The sequence below is a fragment of the Vanessa atalanta genome, chromosome Z (genome assembly GCF_905147765.1).
Source record: "Vanessa atalanta chromosome Z, ilVanAtal1.2, whole genome shotgun sequence".
NCBI classification, from domain to species: domain Eukaryota; kingdom Metazoa; phylum Arthropoda; class Insecta; order Lepidoptera; family Nymphalidae; genus Vanessa; species Vanessa atalanta.
The window spans coordinates 14165018-14192147 of NC_061902.1; the positions used below are offsets into that span (position 1 = coordinate 14165018).

General features: G+C 31.5%; 2 protein-coding genes across 17 annotated transcripts in view; one reads left to right on the plus strand and one right to left on the minus strand.

Annotated features, from left to right (window-relative positions):
- LOC125076197 (coiled-coil domain-containing protein AGAP005037) overlaps positions 1-27130 on the plus strand; it is a 212572-nt gene that overhangs the window by 153081 nt on the left and 32361 nt on the right. The window lies entirely within an intron of this gene.
- LOC125076199 lies at positions 1112-25235 on the minus strand. Of its 2 annotated transcripts, none has more exons than XM_047688247.1 (9): positions 25168-25235; positions 11958-12094; positions 10883-11145; positions 6501-6621; positions 3555-3648; positions 3025-3118; positions 2219-2860; positions 1906-2084; positions 1112-1823 (listed from the first exon to the last, which is right to left on the minus strand). In XM_047688247.1, the coding sequence occupies exons 2-9, from the start codon at positions 12089-12091 to the stop codon at positions 1650-1652; spliced, it is 1701 nt and encodes a 566-aa protein (XP_047544203.1). In that variant the 5' UTR covers positions 12092-12094; positions 25168-25235; the 3' UTR covers positions 1112-1649. The 2 variants fall into 2 exon arrangements, with proteins under 2 accessions (XP_047544203.1, XP_047544202.1); XM_047688246.1 differs by having other exon boundaries at positions 11958-12091; positions 25168-25215.

The window sequence follows — 27130 nt, forward strand, 5'->3', positions numbered from 1 at the left end:
CTTTGTGCTCTTAACGCGACAGTGCCTCGATACACTTCCAAAGTGATGTACCTACTTAAATTAATGTTTTGATGAGTGAGACCGCTGAACTTTTACCATACGATCGAAATTAAGAAATTGCTGCTGTAAGCTGCTGCAGCTGCAAATTGGTGAAAAATATTTCACAAATTATTATTTTTTACTAATTCTCGGCTTAATTTTAACTCGCGAATGCATTTGTAATTACAAATTTCCTTTTAGATTAATGAGGAAATTTGTTAAATATGAACTATTAGTTAGTCGATTCGAGTGCAATATCGGTCACACAGGTCAAGCACCTCGACGGGTTGATAGTAATTTCGAACAGTACCTATTTCATAGTCGATTGCTTGTTTTGATTTGAAATAGCTTAAAATCGTCAATGGATGCTAATTATTGAAAAGACACTCAATATATAAACACTGCTTAGTCCCGTCCTCATTAGCAGTTACGCTGACGGTGGAACAAGGGGTACAGTCATCCTTACGATACAGAAATGATCGCTCAGATCAATAATATTGCTTAATATGAGACGTGCGAGGTAGATTGAAATGTAAAGTAAGTGTTTATTTTAAAGATCTTTAAGCTCAGCTTAGTTAAGCGTCGTGAATAAACGGATATTTAAATTAGAATCCCCTTCATATTGTTAAAAACACATCAAACATAGTAAATAACGTAATGTAATTTTTTTTTTAATTATATATTAACGTTAAACGTCTTATAATTATGTATTGTAGCTTGTACGTATTTAAGTCAACTTGCCGCTATACTTTGTCATCCCAGTAAAACAATACCATTGAGATCTTAATACGATCTAACGTCGCTTTGTTGGTGAAATGTCTCGTTTAATAATACTATAGACACCTTGTATGTACTATAATAATATATTTTATTAATGAAACTGTTGTAGTTACATAGTAGATTTAATTTACTTCATCATTGAATATTATACCTTTTATTGCTATATTTGCTAATGGAATCCAATCCCCCTTCCATCTCTTTGGATGGAAGCTCGTAAATTAAACGGAATAAAGGATAACATTATTCAAAAGGGAACGATTGTAAATAATCAATAATAAAATTAAAAAGAACATGATATTTAAAAAATATATTTAAAAAAAAGGTAACAGGTTGGTAAGAATCCTACAGCTAGTACTAAACAAATTACAAATGTAGTTATCGAGACTATCTTACGACTACAATAAATAAATTGCGATGGCAAGTTTTAAGTACATGCAAAAATATTTCTCCGCCGGTTTAACAAAACAGAATATATAAAATAATAATCGGATAGATTGGAAATTATAAGAATCTAAGCAAGTTAGGTTAATAGTACAGATATATCTAAAATTAAAACTATCGTCATGATACAATAACATGGAGTAATTATCTTGAGCTAGATTTATTACTAATGGTACTTTCGAAGGTAACATAATTTGGTTAAGTTATGGCTTAAAATTTAAATACGTGTTGACGGTATTTATTGTAACGGTGTCTACAACAAAATAAAATAGATCAAGACCGGTACTGAAGACGAAATTTGTTTAAATGGTCGGGCGGCTTTGTACCTTGAAATCCTCTTTGAGAATTTTTATCCACATCACAATTCGAACTTAAGCTTCAGTGTGTACTTAGAATGCGCGACAAATGGGTAATCCTTTATAGTAGTGTGCTCCACTGTAAAGTTTCTTCGGGGTTGATCTCCACGAGAGAACGAGTGCTTTCTTGAAAGGTTCAGAGGTACATCCGCTGCAAACTTGCATCACGGCTTTTACTTCTGCCTCTGCTGGCTCTCTCTCATCGACCTGAAATGTGAAAAAAATTATTATTATTTAGCCTTTACATACCTTTATATAGCGTGATTGTATTTATGTAGTTAAGTCTTACATTCTTCCTTTGTAAATTCTGTACTGGTAGATTGCCCACAACGCCAGCTAAACCATTGAGTAGGGACTGTTGGAACAATATCTCGTCTTCTTTGTCTTCGAGTACATCTGGACTGAGCAAAGCTTCATCGACAATAGATCCATCGGATAATGCTACAAGGCCTCGCTTGTCTTTTTTGCCTGTTACACAATATTAATATTATTTTATGTACGTATTGCGTCAATTGAATATTTAAATAAAATAAATTAAAACTTTGCCATGTAAATATTTTGATGAATAGTTTATAAAAAAAAACAAAGTTCGTTGCTTTTACCTGTACTAGTTTCTTCAACCAATTCCTTTTCGGGATTATCTCTTTTGTCTCGTTTGTGAGAATCTCTTTTGAACAAATTGTGCGAATTGGCGGTTTCGTCTATATATTGTACATTAGCGGGATTGAGAAGTGATCCTGATAAAACGACAGTAGTACCTTTGCTTGGTCCTAAAGGTCTAGAAGTATATCTTTGACTTTGGTCAACTGGGGATACCGACAAACCAACTAGAGGTACGTGAGCCCCTTGAATATTGCCATTAAACTGATTACTTTGAATGGGCTGAATACTGTTAAGAAACTGTTCCGAGACAATTCTATTCCCGAGTTGTCCGTTAGAGTATTCTTGTTGGAGCTGAAGACCGTTAGAAAGTTGGACAGGTATCATTTGTTGTTGAGGACGCGCCAAGTTAAGATTAGCCGGTCTCTGTAATTGTCCTCCAATTAAATAATTTCCGTTGCCCAAAGGAGTGGCTGGAGGCGGTGGTGGTTCAGTGACAGCTTCTGTAGAAGTCTCGAACGGTGTACCGTCATGTTTGAAATGGTGCACGTGATGATGTTTGTGGTCCCTGTGAGCTTTACCGGCAGTCAAAGCGACATGGTATAATTGCAGCATCGTGATTTCACCGATAAGACCTGATTGTTCTGCAATGTAAATAAATATTGGGTTTTATTTGTTAATAAACTTATACGGTTGATTTTCGTCAGTCAATAGTCTATACTAAATTGAGGTTTTAATTTTATCATTTGAATATGTACTTCGACTGACGGTAATTTTTGGTGCTATGATATTTGGGAATTTCACATACTTATGATTGGCTGTGCCTCGTCCTTTTTATACAAAAGCGATTGTTCTTGACCGCTGATTGCAGTTCCACCGCCTTTTATAATATGACCAACGAGCTGTAAATGTTTAAAAAGATAATTAATAAATACGACTATAAGCATTAGAGGTAAATAAAATACGAACTCAATTGAAACTGTTAAGTTGGTAACGGTTGTCAAGTAGTTGTCTTTCCGCAGCTTTAAAAGAAATAAATACGACAATTATCTTTGCACAATTCTATTGCATCGTTCCTTTTATTTCCTTTTAGTGATATTTATTTTAAATGACATTACTAATTGCGCTTATATAATGTATAAATAAATGAATTGATGTCAGTGAGGTCAGGCGGATACTGATACCGTCAAAGTTAACTCAATTCAACTAATTACGACGTGTGGTATGAAGCGAGCTAAACAGTATTAGGCAACTGGTTCTCAATTTACGTACACGTTATAATATAATTGCAATTTTCGTACATTTCATATTTTAAATCTATAACAAATGTAAACTTACCCTATTATGGAAACCTCTTCCTACTCTTTCACCGTTTACCCAAATCTGCCACTCGCCTGTTCTTCCATTCCACGATTGGCAAGCGTGGTACCACCTTTAAAGATAAAAAAGTAAAAGGCATGTTAGTTAATCTCATCGAAGTATTTTGAAATGAAGAATGAAATCCTTAAATTACATTTAATTTGCTTATAATCGATTGCCTGCTATGATTTTTTTTTATTATAGTATGCTGAAGTATTTTAAAGTAAAATATATTGTTTTTGTACGTTCGTGGTTTGCTAAGCTTTATTTCATCCAAATATCAATGAATGGAAAATAATTCGGTATCATTTCATACAGTTTGACAAACTTTGTTTTTTATAGGGTACGATTGAGTTTTAGTTTTATCTGTACTAATATTTGATTGAGAAAGTAGCTCTGTCTGTCTGTCGCTCTTTCACTGCCAAACTAATTAACCGAATTTGATATTTGGTATGAAGCAAACTTGAACTCCAAGGAAGGACATAGCTACTTTTTTTTTAAAACTCGAGCGAAGCAGCGGGCGACAACTAGCCAATAAATAAATGCAACTCCTCGCAACGTGTTCATGTTTATTTTAATAATGCTGTGTAATATCAATCTCTAGGCGCATACTAGTAGAATCAATCTTTAAACATTCCAGTATTTGGCTTACTTTGCGACTCTATCATGACTACAATGATAATTACAGTTGACGTTTCACTTTCGTCATGTTTACATTAGAGTTGCCTTCCGCGTGTGTCGTGTTCGTGTTTTGTTTCTCGACGCTTTCATCGCATTAAGCTCTTACAACAAGTTTGTACCAGCTTCACTACTGCGAACTTACTTTAGTTCAGTGGTGTTGTTATTATGCGTGTGACGTATGTAATATAGTTTATATTATAGTGCTGACTTCGGATCTTATATCCTTATACAGTGACTTGGAGCAATAAGATTTTGTTTTGTTTCACATGATTGATAGTCTGTCGTAAATGTAATTTGAATACATATACACCGTTCTCGTATATTGAGAAATCAATCACGTCGTATTCTACGAGACTGGGCTTTGCTTACTTCGGTTACAACGTGTTAAGATAAATCACCATCTAAAATGTTACTTAATCTCATTTTTATTTAGTATACCGTATAATGCATATCTATATCAGTTCTTGTATCTCTTTGAGATGAATAGACATCATAGCCGTTTGATCTATCGCCATGAAAGTTGACACATATGTATGGATACAGCTTGACTGAAAACTATAGAGAACTCTAGAGATCTACTTTACCATCCAACGGTCAGCCATGATAATTGTATATATAAACAAGTCGTCTCCCGATTTTCACTAGTATTTTAATAATCTTCTTAACAATAACAGACTACATTTATGGTGTAATTTTAAAACTTCACTCCAGGTGAACTTTTCTCGTCAATGATACACAACGTAAAACAATAATAACAGAGAAATTCACAGAGCAATCACACTGATTCAAATACAGGCAGTATAAAGCGAATGTGTATGTTTAAGGGAAAATACAGATAATCATGATGAGTATATTCACAATTTTGGTAAATGAAGCTAATATTTCGAGTACGTTATTCAATAGCTTACATTCCACTGGCGCCCATAAAGCAATCGAATACATAGTTAAAATATTTTGGAGCAGTATAATATCTATAATCGATAACAAAAATTTAATTTATAAAGTATTTATTATTTACCTGATGAAACCTGTGTTTTTATATCTTTTATATGTACCGAATGTACATAAGGGTTACAGGTACATAATACAGAAGGGTTTTTTGGAAAGAAAGATATTTAAAATTTAAATTTAGAAGAAATATATTTTAAATGTAAATCATGTTTATAATTATAGTGATTTTTGCTATCAGATCTAATCACAATGTGAACTGCAATTTATTTTAAACTGTATTAATAAATAAATAATAAATATTGGACAACATCACACACATTACTCTGATCCTAATGTAAGTAGCTAAAGCACTTGTGTTATGGAAATCAGAAGTAACGACGGTACCACAAACACCCAGACCCAGGACAACATAGAAAACTAATGAACTTTTTCTACATCGACTCGGCCGGGAATCGAACCCGGGACCTCGGAGTGGCGTACCCTTGAAAACCGGTGTACACACTACTCGACCACGGAGGTCATCGAGGTGTATTGATAGCTATGTTTGTTTTAAGGAATTTCTATCTCTCTTTTATGCTCTGCGGCCCGTAAAACATAACGTTGATGACACCACATAAAAAAATGCTTCTATTTCAGATCGATGTTTTGTTTATATTTTATTATTAATAATGTATTTTAATAATGGTAAATATAACTGGATGAAGCGTAATACTTAAATAAGTGTTGTCATTATTAACCTTGCATTAATGTTATTTTTTCTGGCAACATTATTCTATTACGGGGACAGTAATTGGAACATAATTTAAGCTTTTTCCAAAATTGGTAACTTCTACTTGGACCCCTTAAACAAATAAAACAAAAACATTTCGATTTATTTTACTAGATATAGAAAGAATTTTATATATTCAATTATTAGCCTTAAACATCGATCGTTTTCTGATGTAATAGAAATATGGTAATTTATTTTCTTAGAAGCATAAATAAAGTCGATTTAATGTTAAATTATTTGAATTTGTTACAAAGTATTCCCCTAATGACTTAAGAACCTCAGACCTACTAGGGCATCAAATCAAAAGGAAACCGTAGACTTTAAGTAGAATTTACGTAGTAGAGATCATTTAAGGCAACGATATTGAACTCTTCGGACTGATTGGGCTTTTATTTATGAAAAGGGTTTTTAAGCAATAATTTTCGTATAAATGTAAAGAAAGCAGATTGAATGGATTGATGAAATTTGATTTTGTATTCGGGTATTTATTTCTTTTTGCGTAAATCAAAAATAAATTTACTTACGTATTAAGTTTCAACGGATAGTTGAGTCTGAAAAATGTCTGTCCGTGCACAGCCATACTGAAGTAACTCGCCTCTTTGGTGTTTGATATCCATGCCGAAATTTCCTTTGGACTGTCTCCGACTAAAAAAAAAAGTTTAGCATTAAAATAATGTATATTGTTTAAAATATATCATTATGGAAATATTTCGAGTATATACCTATATATATATTAATTTGTAATAAGTAGGTGGACGGGCAAGTGGGTCACCCGATGGTAAGCGACCAGCATCTACTGCTGTAAGTCTTGTCAATATTACCAATGTACCACCAATATTGGAACTAAGAAGTTACGTCTCTTGCGTAATATATAATTACAAGTAAAAATATAACGATGCAGATTCCATTATATTATTAGTATAGATAATTTAGAGCAATACAAAACTATAGCATTGGTAAACTAGGCTATACTTTTGCATATCACAAAATCTTCCACATTTGGAAGCATTTTTTTTGTATGGTACATATATTGATTAAAAATGTTCCATTTAAAAAAAAATGTTCCATTTTTAAGCAAGATTAAAATGTAGCGTTTTTTAAATAACTTGGAAGATAATTTACAGGTAAAGATTTTGCGAGCTTAGAGCTAATCACACTTCAGTGTGAAAGCTTTTTATTTCAATTTATTTCTATTAAAAAATAAAGACGCTATAATCCCGCCCTAAAATTACCCTGTGGATTGAGATACAGAAAGCCCACAAAAAATAAACTTTTAAAAAGCATACTTATAAGGATTTATTGTAAAACGATACCAACAATTTTCAATTTCTTTTATCGTAATCATATTAAAAACAAACTCGCCGCGTGCATACTTATCCACAAACAACAAATCTGATCTATCTCCTTATATTGTTGTAAAATGTTATATTTTATTTATCTATTTTATTCAATGAACTCGTTGGTTGGTCTTTGGTTTACAACCAGGCAGGCAGAAGAGACCAGGATAAAATAGTTTTTTTCATTTGCTGCCAAAATTCTCAGTAGACGTCGACAGTTTAAAACTTAGTAGTGTATAAACTAACTCAGAAAGTACATAAACATTAATTTCAAATGAATTATGAAATAATGGAAGTAGAAAATCTATGCTTGCGCATATGCCCTGAATTATATATTGTTCAGTCGGTTAGTATCGCTCGGAACCTAACGTGGCGTCAATAAGTATTCTGTGTATTTTATTTTGCTTTAACTTATTATCTACAAATTCAATTTATTCTTCACTAAATACCTCAAGGGTTTGCTGGTATATATCCCTTGTATGGTATATAACTTTGTCGAAACATTGAACAAATCGTATAACAAAACCCGCAAATAACATATAAATGAACGTTATTAGAACATTCATAGAAATTTAATTTTTAATTAATATAACAATAGCAAATTTATTACGAAGCTTGTTTAGGAATCGCGATTGTGTGGAATTGTTTGTCATAAACTCATTTTACATCATCCGCATACACATTCCGCTCACTGATTTACAATAGACCAATTTAAAGTATTAACCTCATTGTGTGTGTTTTGAATGTGTAAAGTCTGTCATATCAATTATAGCATGCGTAACACGTAACAACAGCAAATAATCGTTGTGTCGAAATATCATTTGTCAGCTGGATCAGAAAAATTGGAATCGATACGATTATTCATTAATGCAGGCGTACAATTCTAATTATTCCAAATAAGGCGTTGCAAGTTAACCCACTGATCTACATTTATGTAATGAACGGACAGAATATTATGTAAATATTATAATTATGTAATATTAATTAATCGGTAAGTTCGACATGGTTGCGTTGCCAGGCCGTCTTAAGTTATGAATATTATTGAATATCAATGACTATTACGACAGCTCAAGTCGCTGTTACCTAAAAAACATTCAGGGGTGAGTAGTTCAACAATGTTGTCTCCTTCTCTCTAATGTCAAATCAATGATGATAGACAGAGATATCAGTGTTTAATTAAACACCCGATAAATAACGTTTACAAAAATAACCGATTAGTTTGTTGTTTTGTTAAAATTCAGCTACATATAATATTTGTATATAGTTGTGGAAAAATAAATTAAAACTTAAAGAGAAATCTTGTTTTAAATAAACGCCAGTAAGAGGATTTGTTGTAATTTGTTTGTGAAACGTGTCCTGTATGCGGTGTCCGAAGAGCACGTGTATTTTATTATAACACTTAATATCCTGTAAAATGAAAATATAAATCCTTTACCTTATATACAAATAAAACTCCTTTGATGTTTTTAGCATAACATGAAGCGAGATTTAAGTAGCTAAGAATGTAGTAATGTATAAAATTTAAGATATAATAAAGCTAGATATGCTTATTACATAAAATAAAAGTAGCATTGAAATCACCTCCTTCCTTTTGAGAAAGAGGTTTGAGGCTTTTTCCGCGACATTGTTCCAGTTCGGATTGGTGTATAAATATGTTGCTGATGCAGTTTTGCATTCAATAAATGCGCGTTTCCTCGTTTTATTTTAGCTCATCACGATATGACATGTGAAGCACATACAAATTCGTTAGCGCTTATCTGGGTTCAAACCCCAATCTACGTTTAAAATTCGTATGTTCTAATTCTTAAATAAACGACAAAACGTTTAAATATTAAAATTGATGTATTTATTAATGAGTAAAATAAAAGACATATCCAGCACTTCTAAGGAAACTGAAAAGCAATTCTGCGTCATTTACCAACAAATTGCTCTTAGGATAAATTGTTCAATCTATAGATAAATTTCGCGGTGTGTAAAAGGTTTGATCACGACTTCGCTTATGCAACTTGCCTCAAACTGCCACACTGTATTTTGTAACACGTGTCAATAGGTAGGGTAAGTTTATCGCGTGAGTAAATTTAATCTTACCATTAATGTGTGTAAACCTTTATATTTATATGTAAGGTGACGACGAATGTTAGATATTCTTAAAACAACCAAAATATTAACAAAGTCATGATGGACGTTTATTTGACGTGAAAAGTTTTTTCATCATAAGTCTTATATTCAAAACTTAAATGTAAATTTCATCATTGTCTAGTTATCAGAACACGTGAATCTTATACTATGATTGCGAGATCAAGCAACTGTTACACTATTGAATTTTCTTATTATGCTTTTGTGTTTACAATTCATCGCGCGTTCAGCGGTTAAGGAAAACATCGTGACGAAATCTTAAAAATCTCTTTTCAGTGAAATGTGTGGTAATGTGGTCATGGGTAAAATACGAAAAATTAAGCAATCTACTACTGGGAACTAAGATGTTATGTTCCTTACGCCTGTTACACTTTCCACTGGCTCACTCAACCTTCGGAACACAACAGCAGTAATTGTTGTTTGGCGGTAGCATATGTGACGAGAGCTAGAGCTGAATAAACACCACCACCTTACCACCAAGTGAAACAAACATAATTGTGTATACACCAATCCATATTGGAGTAGATTGGTCTAATAAGTATCAAACCATCGAAGACATCTAAGTCCAGCATTGGGCAACATTTACAAGTTAACTTTACTTTTACTGTTAAATGTGTAGAAACTTGAAGATTTTGTATAAATGGCTTCTATATTATTAACTTGATTCGTTATTTTGAAATGAGATCAAACCTTTAAAACCAGTTCTAATGTTTCCGCGACGAAGTTACTAAATATGTATACGTTGAGAATTTATTACAACGGAGGTGTGGTAAATTACAACATTATAATTAAATGGTACAATCGATTAACAGTGTAAAGGTTAATCTGTTTTATAGACATATCATATAATAGCGTTTAAATCAAATCAATAAACTATCAGCGTCCCGAATATCACTTCACAGTTGACGATAAAACAGACCCGGCTCCTTGAAGCCCCGTTGCGTAATTGATTCGATTAATCACCAAAACTCACGTGATTTTTTTATTCTAAGCATGAAAATATTTACTTAAATTTAACATTGAATGTATATTATAAAAATAAACAAAAGAAATATAGTGGGAAGGCGTCTTACGTTCCAATAAAGGCGCTTATAATATGAGTACTGCATAAAGCGTTACCACAACAGTTTGGAAATTCAAAGAGAATTATTAACGACCTATACTCTCCACTTATTATATTGTCTAGGTTATGTTCACATTAAGATAGCTTTCAGTGTACATGAAACATAAGTACACACCAGAAAAGAGCCGAGATTCCAGTTTTGATTTCGGTTCGGTAAGCACCACTGAATTGTCATATGTTTAATTTGTGTTTAGTATTCATCTCAAGTTGGGCGTTGAAGAAACTTATATCCACACTTTCCACATTGGAGTAGCGTGGTGGAATGAGCTTCGATTTATATACCAAAAAGAAAACCTTTACTTTTACGTACCCGAGTATGAAAATAGGGGGTGGTCTTCTGAGTGATTATGGAACTTGGTCCACATACAGAGTGTGAACTCTTTAAGATCTGGAAGTGTCGTTTCATATTCCACGTACTGGTAGAACAGTTCCTGGTTCATAGATACTTTGTATACACTGCAGGAGTCAGATCCAGGTGAAGGGGCTGGGTTATATAGATTCGATGCCTTGTTGGGTGTGAACGAAGGGGGTCTAGGTTGGAGCGGTCTTCGATTAACAATCTTCAATTGAGAACTGAAATAGAACAGATTCATTATAATTCTTTATGTTATTAAAAAATGGTTTTAGTATTTTATAAAGTCCTATCAAATAAAAATAATATAGTTATAAATAAAGCAAGGATATCTTTCCCCTGACTAATGTTGTCACTAGATTGAAAGTCAACACTGTAACGAGTTTCAACGTTCAATTGTATAATAGAAATTTTGCCAGCTCTTCATATGTAGAGACTTCATTCGTATAAGTATTTACATATATATATATATATATATATATATATATATATATATATATATATATATATTAAATTAAATCTATAACTTTAATCTTTATATCTAAGACCGCCGATAAAATTATCTACTCGATCGCATCAAATAACGATTGGTAAGTTGAAGCATACATGATTACTCTTTGAATTTTTTTTATTAGTCGCAATGATTGAATGTAAATTACGACCTTTAATAAACAAACGTATGATAATATTAAATAAATATATATAATAAAAACCGTATAATATTTTGTTGTTTGTATCGTCTGTACATGCTTTAAAGTTATGAAGTCTCCTATCAGAGTATCAAATGTCGATTCTGTATAAAGATTTACTTACAAATCCAACGAGACATGTCTTAAAAGTTTTCCTTTCTGCGCCATTTTCATCTAGTAATTATAAACTGGAGGCTTATTCTAATAATGTTTAGAATGAGGAATAGAGGAATAGAGTCGCGGACGTGTCGTAAATAATAATAAATAAGTAGAACGGTACCCTGTTTATGACGTAGCTCGCTAGAGAGTGCTATATCATTATACTCAAATTAATATTATATTACCTTGCGTCCAAAGATCTTTCAGGTGACTTTGAATAAGTTGAATAAGCGAGTGGCGTATCCGGTATAATAGGATGCCAGTCAGCCTCGCCTGCTATCACCGCCACTAACGACGCACACAATATTATTATCCGCATCTTCTGAAACAATATTTACTTAATTATATATATCGTTGTATTTATTAATTACATTCAGCTACATTCGAACATGAAATATCACTTAATAAATTGTATAATAAAAATATAAATAAAATATTACGTTTTCGAAGTAGGGATATAAGCTTTCCTTTGTTATGATACAATCATTGAAATCCATTAAGTATGATTTAATAACGGATATATATATTCGTAATAAAATATATTTATTAGCTTAAATTAAATAATAAGTATAATTAAATACTGATTTTTAATAATAATCAATCAATTAGTTTGTTATGAAAGCGATGTAGTCAAGTTTCAGGTATTATTTTACGGTGGTATGTGGTAGGGTTTGTGCATGTCAGGGTAGATACCTCATCAGATATTCTACCGCTAAACTGCAATACTTAGCGTTGTGTTTCGGTTTGAAAGGTAAGCGAACCAATGTAACTACAGACACAAGGGACTTAGCATCTTAGTTTCCAAGGCTGGTGGCGCATCGGTGATACAATGAATGCTTTATATTTCTTAAGGTGCCAATGTCTGTCTGATGGTCACCCACTAAGAGTCAGTGGTTACTGGGAAATTGTTTCAAACTGAATATACAAGCAATTGAGTGAGTAAATCGTCACGTCATGGTCATTAAAGTTTCTTTTTCTTAGATAGAGCAAAGAACCCCGGTTTGGTTGTAATTTTATTCTGTTTGCTTATATTTATGTTTAACGTTAGAAATTTCCCAGGACCGACAGTAATGTATACTTATTAAAGTTTTTGCTGTATGCACTAGATAATAGGGTAATATAAAGGGCGTGACTGTACTTCAAAAAACATTAAATTTTTTTCCTATTATTCTATTTGCTATTTTTTTTAATAAAACCTCCTTTTTCGAATTACCGTCCCGACCACATTATCTGACAGCATTTAATTCACTAAATACTTATATTACTTATACGAAAAATTCATTTGCACGTTTTTCGCTTAGCATATCCGACAGTGTCAAGTTTATAGCTAGTAAAATGTATGAAAGTTAAGATTAACGAGATAAAGGCGCGGTTACGGCAGACAGTCGAACGGGCGCCGAGGGAAAAGTGGTATTACGTGCAAAACACGCATCCGCGTTCGCCTGTGCACCGCCTCGCTTCACTGACCACGCGGGTGACCGACATTAAGCGTTATTCGAGAAACGCGCCTCACCATTGCGACATATGTACACTTTGAACGATTACCAAAAATCTATATTACACAATCGAACGTGTTTACGGCTTATTATAAAAACTTGAATTCGATATAGTTTTATGGCTGTAACAATGTTAGTTGTCTAACTTGTATTATGAATCAGATAAGAGAGTTACCCGTGGGGAGGGCAAGCGAATCTTGACAAAGTATTGCGTGTTCAAACCTCATGTCCTTAATTTCTGTTTATAATTCATCTCGTGCTCGGTGCTGAAGGAGCAAATTATTAGGGAACATTCAAATGCCGTATGGAAAACAGTCAAATGTTTAACGAAGTCTTCTTGTTAAAAGGGAAGGTCGTAACGTACACATTTAAAGGCTTTTGGTAATTCTGATACTACTATGATTCATATAGTTTGTACGATAAATGATTTAAATTACTGCAGATTGTGATATAAATGAAATCAATTATGAATTGAATAACTTTAAAGTGAAGTTCGACTTTCAATCAAACAAATTTTCTTTATATTAATATTAATTGAATACCGCCAAACATACGCATGTATTAAATACGTTTTAATTACATGATACATTGCAAATGTATCCGCTTTAGTTGATATCACAACGAATGCGATTTATTTACGATCTACTCAGTGACGTTCCAAACCGGCGATTGCTTCCTGTTATAAAAAAAAAAAAACAAAATAGGTATTGAGAAAAATATTTCAACAGTTCTAAAGTATCTTAAGAACCGTCATGACCCAGTTAATAATCCACCTCAATCAAAGTACGAGATTCGAATCAATTCAGGACGAATGTTATTGGAGTATTTAATTTGTTTTTACATTTTATTCGCTCAATTCATATCTCAATTAAATGTCGAGTATCCTTTTAATTTATAAACGTTGAAAGCTGCTTATAAATATGAGAAAAATATTGCAATGATTCTGTTTTACAATATTGCCTACATATTATATTTTTAAACAATTGTATTTTGAAACTTTAATCATTATAAAATCATTGCTTTTACTATTCTAGTTATTATTTTTCATCAAACGTTTCAAATTGCAGTGTTAATAACTTTGATGAGATTTAATATGTTTTATACATTATTATACAATACTCGCCATGCTCTTCGGCTTCGCACGGGCGTAATTTACTGATAAAGAAAATGATACAATATATCTAAATATAATTTAGTAGCACTCAGAAATAATTTAGCTTTCTACCAGTGATTTATTTTATATACAAACAAATACCTTTTGCCTGTTTACAATATTAATAAAGATGATTAAAAATACTATGTTCAATATGCCCATAATAAAACAATTTAGTCCGATTAGAGGTTTTATAACGTTGCAGGAAACTATTATAATTCAATTTGCTCTAATATTAGCATGTTATAAGCTCCGACAATTAGTGATTATCTCTGGAATTAACCGTGAACAAGTTGGAAAGCGCAAACGAGCGCACCTTTAATGGCTCTACATCCCGAGCACTTGCAAAATCCATTGATTAATAACGGTTAATATGTCCGTCACGAACTATCTATATTTCAATCAAATTAAAATATTTTATTCAATTGTTTATTTTCAAGTATTTTTTAAATGGCGAGTTTTAACGTCGCCTCGCAATATGAATTTTACTGAGTACCTAGTAATCACTAAGAACAATAAAATCACCAAACGAAAATATTCTATAAATTACATAAGCCAGAATCGTTCTATGTCATATGTATATGTTTTACGGAGTAGGTTTTATTAAATAATAAATGTTAATAATAACAATATTAAGCGTCTTAAAAATATACATAGATATGTTAATAATAAAGAGAAGATATTGAGCTTATACGAAATGCAATACGTGACTAGGTATGTTTCGATCAAATTTCACTTTTGAATAATTCATGACTAATTTTTTCACGCCGATAATATGATGGCAAATAAATTTAATCCGATTTACTTAATTTGTCACTGTAATCTTAATAGCGCTTAGCAATTGTAATCAAAATTTAAATTTAGAGTTTTTTTTTTTTAAATATTCCGATTTAAATCGATTTAAGTAAAGACTGAGGCTTATATTCATTGGAACCTTTGATATTAGCAATTTGAAATGTAGCTTGAATTTCCTCAGACCAATTTCCTTGTAAATCATTGTGTCAATTTTAATGAAGAGTTAAATAGGTTTTAACTCGAAAACTTGACCTTTCAGATAGATTGAGCTCCTGATAATTTAAGACTCTGACGTCATCGCGTTGTCATCTTTGATATAGGAGTTCATTTTATTAACTGTAAAATAGTCTGGTGTAGGTGGACGAATCAATAGGTCATACGATGGAAAGTCAATGGTCATGTCTGTTCATTGGCGTTGGTATTATAAGAAATATAAACCCCTTATGCGCTACTAAATGTTGGATCAAATTATATTAATACAAATTCTGGCTTTAGATCGATGAGTGGATTAAATCCTTGCAACCGGACTATTAACTAAAGCCAATAAATATAAAGCACTAACATTGAAACAAAGAGGATGAGTTTTTATTTGGTGAATATCATATCAATCCAACAAAATAAAATCTCGTATTCGACCGTGTGCATATAGCACGAATTGATATTTGGTACAAAGGTATTATTTTACATACCTTTTAAATATATTTCACTTTTGTTAAAATTCGACGGCAAAAAATAAATATTATTTTGGTAATTCATTATGTAATGATTTCAAAGGCCTAAATACAGCATTTTTATTTAAATTAATTGGTTTTTTCAAGGTATCATGATTGGTATGACGCAATCTAATTTTTATTTGGTCGGTGAGAACACTCCTTTTGGTTTTTTCTATAAAACTTCAAGTACTTCCGTGGTCATTTGAATGTGATTTATGTTCTAACGTAAATTCCATTAATAATTATAAGCGCAATTAAAATATATGTATATTAAATTCTATTCATAAATATCACACTGCTAAACAAAGAGCTCTTGTTTAAAAAAAAAAAGCTAGAAGGCTGGTAGACCGCTGCTTCCCTTTTGGGTTTCAAAAACAATGTTACCTTTGACCTTCAAATTAAAACACACTGAATTTAAACCCACAATCTGTGATTAATATTCGCATATTGGGTCCACTAGGCCAAACGGGCTAGTAATAATTTGTATCAAACCGCTCGTCATCAGTATTCGGCCCTGTTATACTTACTTGTGACGTTTTTGATGCACAAATTATAGTGAAGTTGCTTTATTAAACCTGAAGCTGAAGAATCTTTATTAAACCAATCATTGCCTTTGTTATGCTTTATGCACCTATTGCAACGACGTTACAAACGGAATATCCAATAGCAAACGATGAAAAATGACCGTATATAAAATTGCCTGCAGTGAGGACTCGGATTTCCTTTATTTCTTGTCTCTCATTACAGTAGACGATAAGAAGGCGAGTACTAACGCTAACAATAGCAGTTGAACAACAGCATAATATAACTCAATTGTTCGTGTACGATTTATGCAGTTATTTTTTTAATTTCATGTTTATTGTATTATAGACATTGTTACTGTCACCCTAAGGAACTTAGATTCTTGAAACTTGTCTCTTTAAATACACTGAATTACTCACCTTTCAATCCGGAACATAACAATAGAACATGCTAAGCGATCAGATGCTGCTATCCCAGATGGGTTTGCGTTTTTACACAAAGAGCTAAAAATATACAATTATCAAACACTTACTTTTACATTGAATAGAGTATATTTTCATTCTGATTATGATTTTTTTTATTCTTAACTTTATCTCCGTATGATATAGATGAACAGTTTTAACAATGCTTGTTTAAGAACTGTTTTTATCAATCCCTAAAAGCTTCTCTATGTGTGTAGAGGAAAGTAACAGTATTTTGGGCTTTCTATCTAGTTGTAGCATGGATAAAACCTTTTTATTTTTGTTAATATCATGAACTAGCTTTTAACACAGATTTGTAGTGGCTAGTCAACAAAGTATATATATATTACAAGACCATTTTTAGGTATTCACGCCCAGATCACTGAATGTGACATTTGCAGTTCAAATCCGTATGAGCACCATTGAAATTCTGATTGGTTAATTTCTGTTTGTAATTCATATCGTGTTTGGCGATAAAACCTCATAACCCGCATTAGAGCAGCGTTGTAGAGTCTGCTTTCAACGTTATTTCCAAAAGGATCGAGGCGTGAACAAAATCCTTATCTAATTATCTGTTTATTAAAAAGGAAACTCTACTTACGTGCCAAGTTTCATTCTAACCCCTAAAATAGCGTTGGCATGAATGATCAAGAAACTTTCAACCATACATGCCTTAGATTTTTTTCAATCTTATTAATATTTACGTAAAGATATATTTTAAAGTCATATAGAATTTTGTCAATCTTACTTTGAAAACATACCTCTTCACGAAATATTTTTGATCCACCGATTGTATCATACGAAACGTTGTTTACACTAAGCTTAATAATGATAAAATTGCTTTAGTCTTCAATTTCGTTATTAAATAACTTTCCTGAGCTACAAGTAAACTATTCTGCGTTAAGCGGATATTTTGAACGACCACAACAAGACTTAAAATTTCACTTAAGTAAAGAAGTGAGATCACTAGCACATAGTCTATTGGTAAGCAAAAACACGTAATAGAAAATAATGTCAATCGGTAACGCTCAGAACGATCAAAGAATGCGCGATGCGAGTTCGAATCGCGTTAGAGAAATTATTCAGACGCCTTACGCAATAACGCTTCCGTGCTATTGCTGCTCGGGCTCTCCCAGTTTAATGCGATAAAGCTGCTGCTACATCTGCACTAACTTAGCTGCGGCGAAGATGGCATCGCTGGATTTTCAGTGTATTTTTTCACCACAGTATTCATTATAATATTTTGGTCGGTTTTACGTGCGACGATGATTCTTGCCATGTAGAGGACATAAATAAAGGAAAATAAAGCCGCGAGTAAGAACTATTAGTTTTACCATACATTTAAAAATATTTTATAATCATTTTGCTGTTCAATATGGTTATTATACATTTATCTCTTGCACAAAAATGTATATAAAATTATTGCGGAGTACATTATAATGTGCATACCTAATCCGAGCGCAATAAAATAGAGAGGAAATCATGAGCCAATAACTGGACGTTAATCCTAACGGCAGTAAATGCTTTTAAATTACAATATGAAAGTTGTATAATATTGAAGAAAACGATAGCTTCGAGACGCGGCGCCAAAACAAGCCCAATAAATTATGTTTATCCGTTTTTTAAATGTTTTGTCATAAATATTATTAGTTACTAATTTCCGAACGCGGCTTCAACCGCGTTTTTATTATATGACATATTTCCGGTATAAAAGTATTCTATGCACTATTCAAACTAATCTATCTCCGTGCCAAAATATATTGCGATCCATTCATTAACTCGGTGATTGCGTAACACGCATCCATCTAAATAATTATAATATTGTTAAGATTAATAAAATAAAAAAATATATATTTCGTACATTTTTGTACTTAACACAATAGCTTATTATGCGATTTTATAATAGCATAATTTAAAGAAATATTTTGTAAAAGTAAAAATACTTATATAATAATAACAAAAGTTACATTTGCGGAATAATATAAGCTATTATGAAAATAACGTTATTTAACCATCCAAAACGATTTCAAACATCAGAGTTGTACCTGTTATTATTGTCCCAACGCAAAATACATTTTCGAATATCTCATAAAATGCAAGCAAATTCTTAATTCAATCTAGTGGTTGATCTCGAAACGGCATCGAACAACAATCTCATTGTTGCAAATACAACCGTATCAGCATAACTTTCATTTCGAACAATTCTTGCGTCATATATTTTCTTTCCTAATATATTATAAGTATTCGCGTGTTTTAACAAAGTGTAAAGTACGGCGTGTTAGTAATTTTAATTGATGTGGAAGTCTTCGCTTTCTTCTCCACGCGTAACGCTGACGTGCGCTCGATGACATTAATTATTTCTCGTCACGATAACTATTCGCTATATCTTCGTAGACTTCGTTGGTGTAGTGGTTCGTTTATTGCCAACGATAACGTCTAGGATAAAAATAACAATTTGCATCATTGTGTATATATCAAAATATTGGCCGAAGTTTTGTTGGATCAAAATCTTGGCCGAAGCTGAAGATTTTTAATAACCGAATGAACTGTTACGATGGCGCCAAAATGCAATGGAAGGGCCGAGCTCAAACTGGATTGCCAACCGGAATCCATCTCTAGTGAATAAAAAACAAGTTCTAAAAAGAACAAAAACAATCTAATCAATATGGTTTTACTTAAGAAGTTTCTGAGAAGCTTAGTTACAAAGATAATGTAGCGAATTTCACTTTTTTATATATATATACATATTTTTGCAAGTGTTAAATTAATTATACGTAAATAAATAGTATAATTGATATTATTTCGAATTATTATTATTATTGACGTGTTTTTACAAAGTTGTTTTATTAATTTCGTTATTTTTTTTATACAGTCATCATAACATTAATTAGTCACTTTTATCCAATCATGAACTGAATTTCTTAGGATGATTAAACCTTCGGCTTCACTCAAAAGTTTTGGCGATAGCTGTTAATCGGCTTCGGGATCAGCTAGATATCGACTTTCGGCCGGATACTACTAACCAACGTCTTGGATTGACAGCGAGAGTATATATATTACGCGAAATGTCGTGCGATTAATGTTTTCTCTCCTAATTATACTTTAAAGGATACTAATGATGCTTTTGCGTAATTTATATTTTTTATTTTATTTAATTTATAATAGCATCATTAGTGTAGGAGATTTTTTTGGCCTTATACAAATAACAAAAGAACATTATAAAAAAAAAATCTAAAAAAAAAAAACAATTTTCATTTTTGCTTAAAATCGAAATACAACTCAACAAAATGTGGTGTTTCTTAACTACATACGTTATTTTAAGTGAACCTCATATTAATCAATACCCGAGCCATGTGGGTGTGCGACATGATATACAGCTTTCAATGGGATTAGTGAGTACATACTTCAAAGGACGAAATTTAAAATCGTTAGTCTTGTACTTGAAAATAGAATAACAGCATTCAAGTTTCAATCCTACATAGTACGAACAGTATTCATCACTCTACCGTTTTTTTTTTAAATGAATATTATTCTATTATGCTAGAGTGCCTATAAAATTACTTTACGTATAAAGAACTTCCTTTAAATATGCCATTAACATTTTAAAAGACATTTTCCATAGTGAACTGATAAAATTACGGGTGAAATTTTCTTTTGTTACAACAATTTTCTTAATAAAAAAAGTATTCTTATTTTTGTACGAAAAAGCTGTCAAGATGTTTTCATCCATCTATGCTGATCTTTTTAACGCTGTAGGACCTCACAGGTTGTAAGGTAAATGTAATTTTCTTTTTTTTTTTTTTTTAAGTATCCTTTGTAGACGTTCTCTTGTTTTTGTATTCTCTTAAATTAAGTTTAACGATAGAAATTAATTAATCTTTTTAAATTTTGAATATTCTACATTAGCGTCGTTCAAAATAACAATCTCTTTATTCGATCGATTGTTTCGGAATGTATAAGATAATATTAATCAATATTTTTAATTGTTAATTAGCCAAGTCGGTAGGACGGTTACGTGGGAAATTCAACATTATTTCAAATAAAATAAATAAATGTTATTAAATTCATCATTCACTGGTATTGTGTATACTTCTCATACGTATCTTCAACTTATATCAATGACGATATCGAATCAATCAAAATAATTTCGAAAAACTTATACATCAATAAGTTAATTTAAGTTCAAATTTCAGTCGTTCGCGTCGAATCCAAGACCAAAAGTATTATTAGGTTCGAATATTTCACGCTAAATGACTATTGTATTCTACGAAATGAATCGACGTTTTAACATTACAGTAACAGCAGCTCAAAAAACATCGATTAGACGTTAAGAAGTGTTTTTTCTGCAAAAAGTCACATTCTTTTCTTATTTTTAGAAATAATAGCCACTGTTAAATGGTTGACAAGGTTAAATGTTTTTCTCAAAGTCACGTAGAGTAATTCGCTTAAACGAGAAGGTCAATGTCAATGTCTATCGATCAATTTAAAGTCATATCGATGTATCGAGTCAATTGATGGCATAATCGATGTTTTACATTTCTAAACGAAATAAACCCGTATGCGGTGTAAGGAGTACGGTTCCGTTATTAGCATAGCATTGTGCTATTTAACTGAATACAAAATGGATCTGTAAACAAATAGTGTTAAACAAGACTATGATAAGTAACTTAATGGACAGAACGAACGCGGTCTCTTAGACCAGAGTTTCTTTCACGATTTCCTAAGTCCAAGTCTTCTAAAGACGAGATTTTGGGCGAGTAATGATTTTATAAAATAATAATTTTTTTAACTGTAACATTCGTTTGCAATCGCCTTTAAGGATCAATATTACAAGGCGGCTTATTTTTATAGTCGTACTATCTTTCTACCTCAGAGATCCAAACTTTTTGTTGGACGTGTCTCCTTTACTTCAGATGGTCATCCGTTTATATATTCTAAATTCTGTTTGCATTTATGACCATTAATATGATTTTATATATGCAAATTTTCCAACTAATTATAATCATGCTACACCGTATGTCTTGTAAAAATGTTATGTTTACATAACGTTCCGGTGTTTTCATCGATTCACTAGTTATGGATGAGTTCAGTCTAAGTGGAGGTGTAATCTTTTCGTCGAAGACAGTTATCAGTGTCCAACAACGTGGCTTGCGAATTATGAGCGGCAGTTTTACGCTCTGTACGCAATGCTTTATCGATGTAATATTATGTGTGTTTTTTTTTCGTAATATCGAACTACATTGTCAATAAATCAGTGATGGTACAAATGCTGTAGTTAACTATGTATCTGTTTACAGACAGTTTCCTGGTCCACTAGTCCCTGATTGAACTGCAAAAGCAGTGTATATCTAAGCTATGTTGCTTTATAATGTACGCCCCAAGCTGTACCCTTAGTGAATACGACCACTCACTCCCACCCAAATGCAAACATCTGAAATAGTTTAACCATCATCGAGACCAAATATATCTAGATATATTCATCGTCTATCTCGGAATCCTTTAATTGAAAGCATTCGTATACAGGTTATACGAATTTACACGTAAATACAATGTATTAATACATCATTGTTATTCCGATGGAACGGATATTCTTGTACAAGTTTAGACTAGTTCAGACTGGTGTGAGGATAGAGCAATAATTAAATTTACACCATCAAATTTATATGTCCGAGTTCTGTAATAATTTAGTTGAGGAACAGTTGTGATGTGAGGAAATCCGTTTTGGTCATAATTAAATTGTGCGATAATATGAAAATTAAAGCGACCTAAAACCCTGTCCACTAAAATCCGGCTGAAAGGAACAGGCTATAGTACTATTCTCCAAATAATTTGGAACACTATTTGCTTGATTTGAATCTTAGTAACTTCATGGCCTTTAAGAAATATTCATTATCCCTTACAACGTTACACGTTACAGATTTGGAAACTAAGATGTTATTATATTGAGGGACATCTTGTGTCCGGTACACTGGCTCATTTTATTTTGCCGTGTGACGGTAGAATATATAAAGGTGGGTGGTACATACCGAGACGAGCTTGCACAAAGCTCTACCATCAAATATGCCACATGATGATATAATTGTTCCATTATGAGTACCTATAGTTTTCTTTTAAATAGTAAATATTTATTTTATCAATAATTTTAATGCACGCAATAAATTTTAATAATCCGAATTATCAGATGTATGTGTAAACAATCCTGTAATTTGTATTAAATTCGTTTCTTATTTGTAATTTATTAATGTACACTTTATCATTATAAAGTTTAATAATTTATTTGTTTTACATATTAATCTGTACACAATAAAATATTCAATCTTATTGATTAACCATTTATTAGGAAAGGTAATTTTCAGATAATATTATGCATTTTTATGGACTAGTAAGTCGACTATAAAGCATTATAGACTCTGACTTCTGATCACGTTTTTTGTATTTTTTTTAAAGGCGAATGATAATATAAAACATTTCTTCCGCTGTCAATCCGTCGTGCTCGTCGTCCATATTCCTTGTGCTCAAAATTATACTGGCTCACCCATCGAACCGACGCCATTATAGTGTTTATACTTATGAATTTAAAACAATGCACATTCAATATTAGTTTTCATTGATATGAAATGCGAAAAGAGCAGAGGTTCAGTGAATACTTAATTAAAACATATACATATATGAAATATCTCATTATATCGGGTGGTGATTATCTATGGAGTATTGCAAAAAGACCGATCAAGGGTATTTAATATATAAGCCGCAAAATGAACACTGGATTCCTTTTTATCTCGCAAACATAAAGGGAATGGTATTACCTTATTATACGACGAGTATATCAGCATATTGGGACAGTTTAAAATCATCTACTTCCTTTACAAAGTATTACAAAATATTTTTAATACCTTGATAAAGTATTAATCTCATTACAATATAGTCGACAAATAATATAATTACTTTTTAAATTTAATATAAGATAATTAATAATTATTAAATTCATCGACAAAAATATATCGATTAATATTCGTGATGATTATTAATAATTATATTACATATAATAATTACATATATGTTACAAGTTATTTTATATTCCTATACTATATTATATAGTATAAGTGTAAACTGGAAGGCTTTTAATGATTATTAGTAATTGTCTATAGCACCTATTTTTATATGGACAATAATTATTCTGAGAAAATGTTTACTGAATGTCTATCTGCATGTATACTCATAGACACATAGCGTTGTTTTGGATACAAGAACATGTAAGAAAAAAAATGGAAGGAGGTAGTATATTCTTCCATATGGGATCATGCAGTCTAAAAATTCTCAAACACCGACTGATCATTGAGAAACTTTCCAAATATTTTGGTGAGAACAAAGTCCATATTTCTATTATTTCATAATCTGTTAAAGTAGAGCAGTATTTACATAATTAACAATGAATTTAATGTTTGTATATACTAATTACTTAAATTATTATTTTTAATTTTTAAATCCTTGAGCAAAAAAAAACCTAAGGCTTAGTTTCATCAGTTTCCACGCAAACGCCTACTAAGAGATTAATTAGTATTAGTGAGCATGATTTAAAGCACCTACACTCGTTTTAACGTATGTAGTATAAATGTATAATAAATAAACATCAAAGCCTTTAATCATTTTAAAAGCAGAACAAAGGATTTGAATCAACAAATATTTTTACCAGAAATATATGATAAACAGAAATAGCAAACACGAATAATTAATAAAATTGTAAAACAGTGCTAATGGACAAAATTATGTAACGTTTTATATATTTATTTGGTAGTAGAACTTTGTGGAAGTCCGTCTAGGTAGTTAAAACTCATCGTAGATTCTACCGCCAAGCAGTATTACTTAGTATTGTTCTGTTCTAGTTTGAAGTGTACATGAGCCAATTACAGAAACAAGGAAAATAAATAGTCGGTGGCGCATTAATATAAGGAATTATTAAAATTTCTTACAGCGTCAATGTCTATGGACAGTGATTACCATTTATCATAAGGAGGCTCATTTACCCGTCCGCCTAAATATAATATAGATAAAAAGTCAAAAATAATAATAAGAAAATAAAAAAAGTTATTTCAATATATATCACAGAAAAAAAATACACATAAATTAAAGTAATATAAATGAAATATCGCCGTGCTAGCTTAAACAACTCGCAGAGCATCCACATATATTAAAAAAAAAAAAACAATATGTATAATTCAATACATTAAAAAAGAATAACGATTATAAAAACTTACGGTAAAGTTTCCAAAGCACCGACGAGACGCGCACACGCAACCACAAACACAAGAAGAACTGACCAGCCAGCGGCGTGTGGTCACCAAGCCACCCCACTCACTACCGACAACGTTTAAGATCACCGATAGCGAAGCCTCGTGACACAAATATGACATTTGCCAACCGAGTTACGTTATGTTTCAGAACAATATGTGTATCTTAAGAGATTGCTTAACCTTCCGTCAAAATCATATCACCGGAAAGATCTAAATAATTAGCGTGTCTATGTATTTTTGATAGTTCTACATATATTCGAATGACATTTTATAAATTTTAAAATTGAATCGAATTAAATAAATGAAATATTTTATGAAAAGAAAATTGATACAATGTTTTCCATAAAGGCTAAAGATAGATTTCTTTGTAAATCAGTGACGTCGATCGGAAAATATAGAATTACGAGGATTCTAAATTTGAAATACGGATTACTTTAATACAGCTTGTATTATTTTGTATTATATTTTATATTATTTGGCATATATGAGTAACTTACGAAAATATTTTAAATTCATTACTTTAATTGTTAAAACTAATTTGACGAAATAATGACAGTCGTCATTAATTAATTAATATTTCAAAAAAAAAAACAAAATCAAACTAAACTTTATTCAAGTAGGCTTTTATAAGCACCTTTGAATCGTCATTTAACAAACTATTTAAAGTAAAACTACCACCTGTTCGGAATGTAGGTTATACCGAGAAGAACCGGCAAGAAACTCAGTAGTTACTTTTTTTCAATATCTAAAAATACAGTAATGTTAGTTAAATACAATTATATATGTATGTAATGTCTCCTGCCTGGAAGTCAACAAGCATTAACTCCACGCTTTTTTATCATCAATATAATCTTGTATCGAATAATATGCCTTCTTTACCAATGTATTTTTTACAATTGAATGATTATATCTATTGATACGCGAAGGGTAATCTTAAGCGTGTTGTAACTTAAAATTAGAGTTCATATGATGTAGATAGCCAAAATGTATTAATATGACGTATTACAATACATTGTACTAAATTAAATAAAAGATTTCCTTTCATCCAGCCAACGACAACACAAGTCAATAATATGTATTCATTGGGGTTAATTGTATCGTCACGCTGAGCCTAAATTTTTATATCTACCAATGGATATATCTTATGTATATATTTAAATTGAATCATACAGGATAGGTTAGTGAACATTGAACAAAGGACCTAATTATTATAATATTTCAATTAGTAATTAATTATGGTCGAATTTCAATAGACGACCACTAGTGAATATAGTAAGGTAGGTTTTCGACTACTCTTGCTATACTATAAGATGAAATTCAACGTTGAACTCAGTGGAATTTCCATTCCGAATGTATATTTGTTTCCTTTAATTAACCTGAATACGTTGTTAACTGAGTTCGTTTTTGACATTTCCGATTCTAATCCATCGTTAAGTTACGAACATTTCTTACACCATATTTATGTATACTGCATTATATATTGAAACATTTCCAAGTATTGTAAACAATAAATCCTAACTAAGTGCACGATTGTTTCAAGTGTAATATGAAGATTCTACTTAGAGCCTATTGTTATATTGAAAGGAATGATGTTATTGGAAAGGAATTAATTAAAAAATAACGCGTTGTTATATATACTTGCTAATAAATATTTAATTGAATAAACTGCTTTTTTTTATAAATGTTTTTGTTTCGTAGTTTGTGTTATAAGTGCCACTTTGATCCGATGGCCTTATAAGCCAAACGATATCGAGATCCTGGGTACTAGTATCATATCGTATCAAGGCATACTCAATAGAATCTCTTTGCTTTGATTTGACTGCAAAAAAAAACATAATTTATGTTTATATTTATATATGTAAGCGAACTGGCGAAAGGGGTATTAATTTTGGGAACTAATTTGTTATGTCCCTTGTGCCTGTAATTG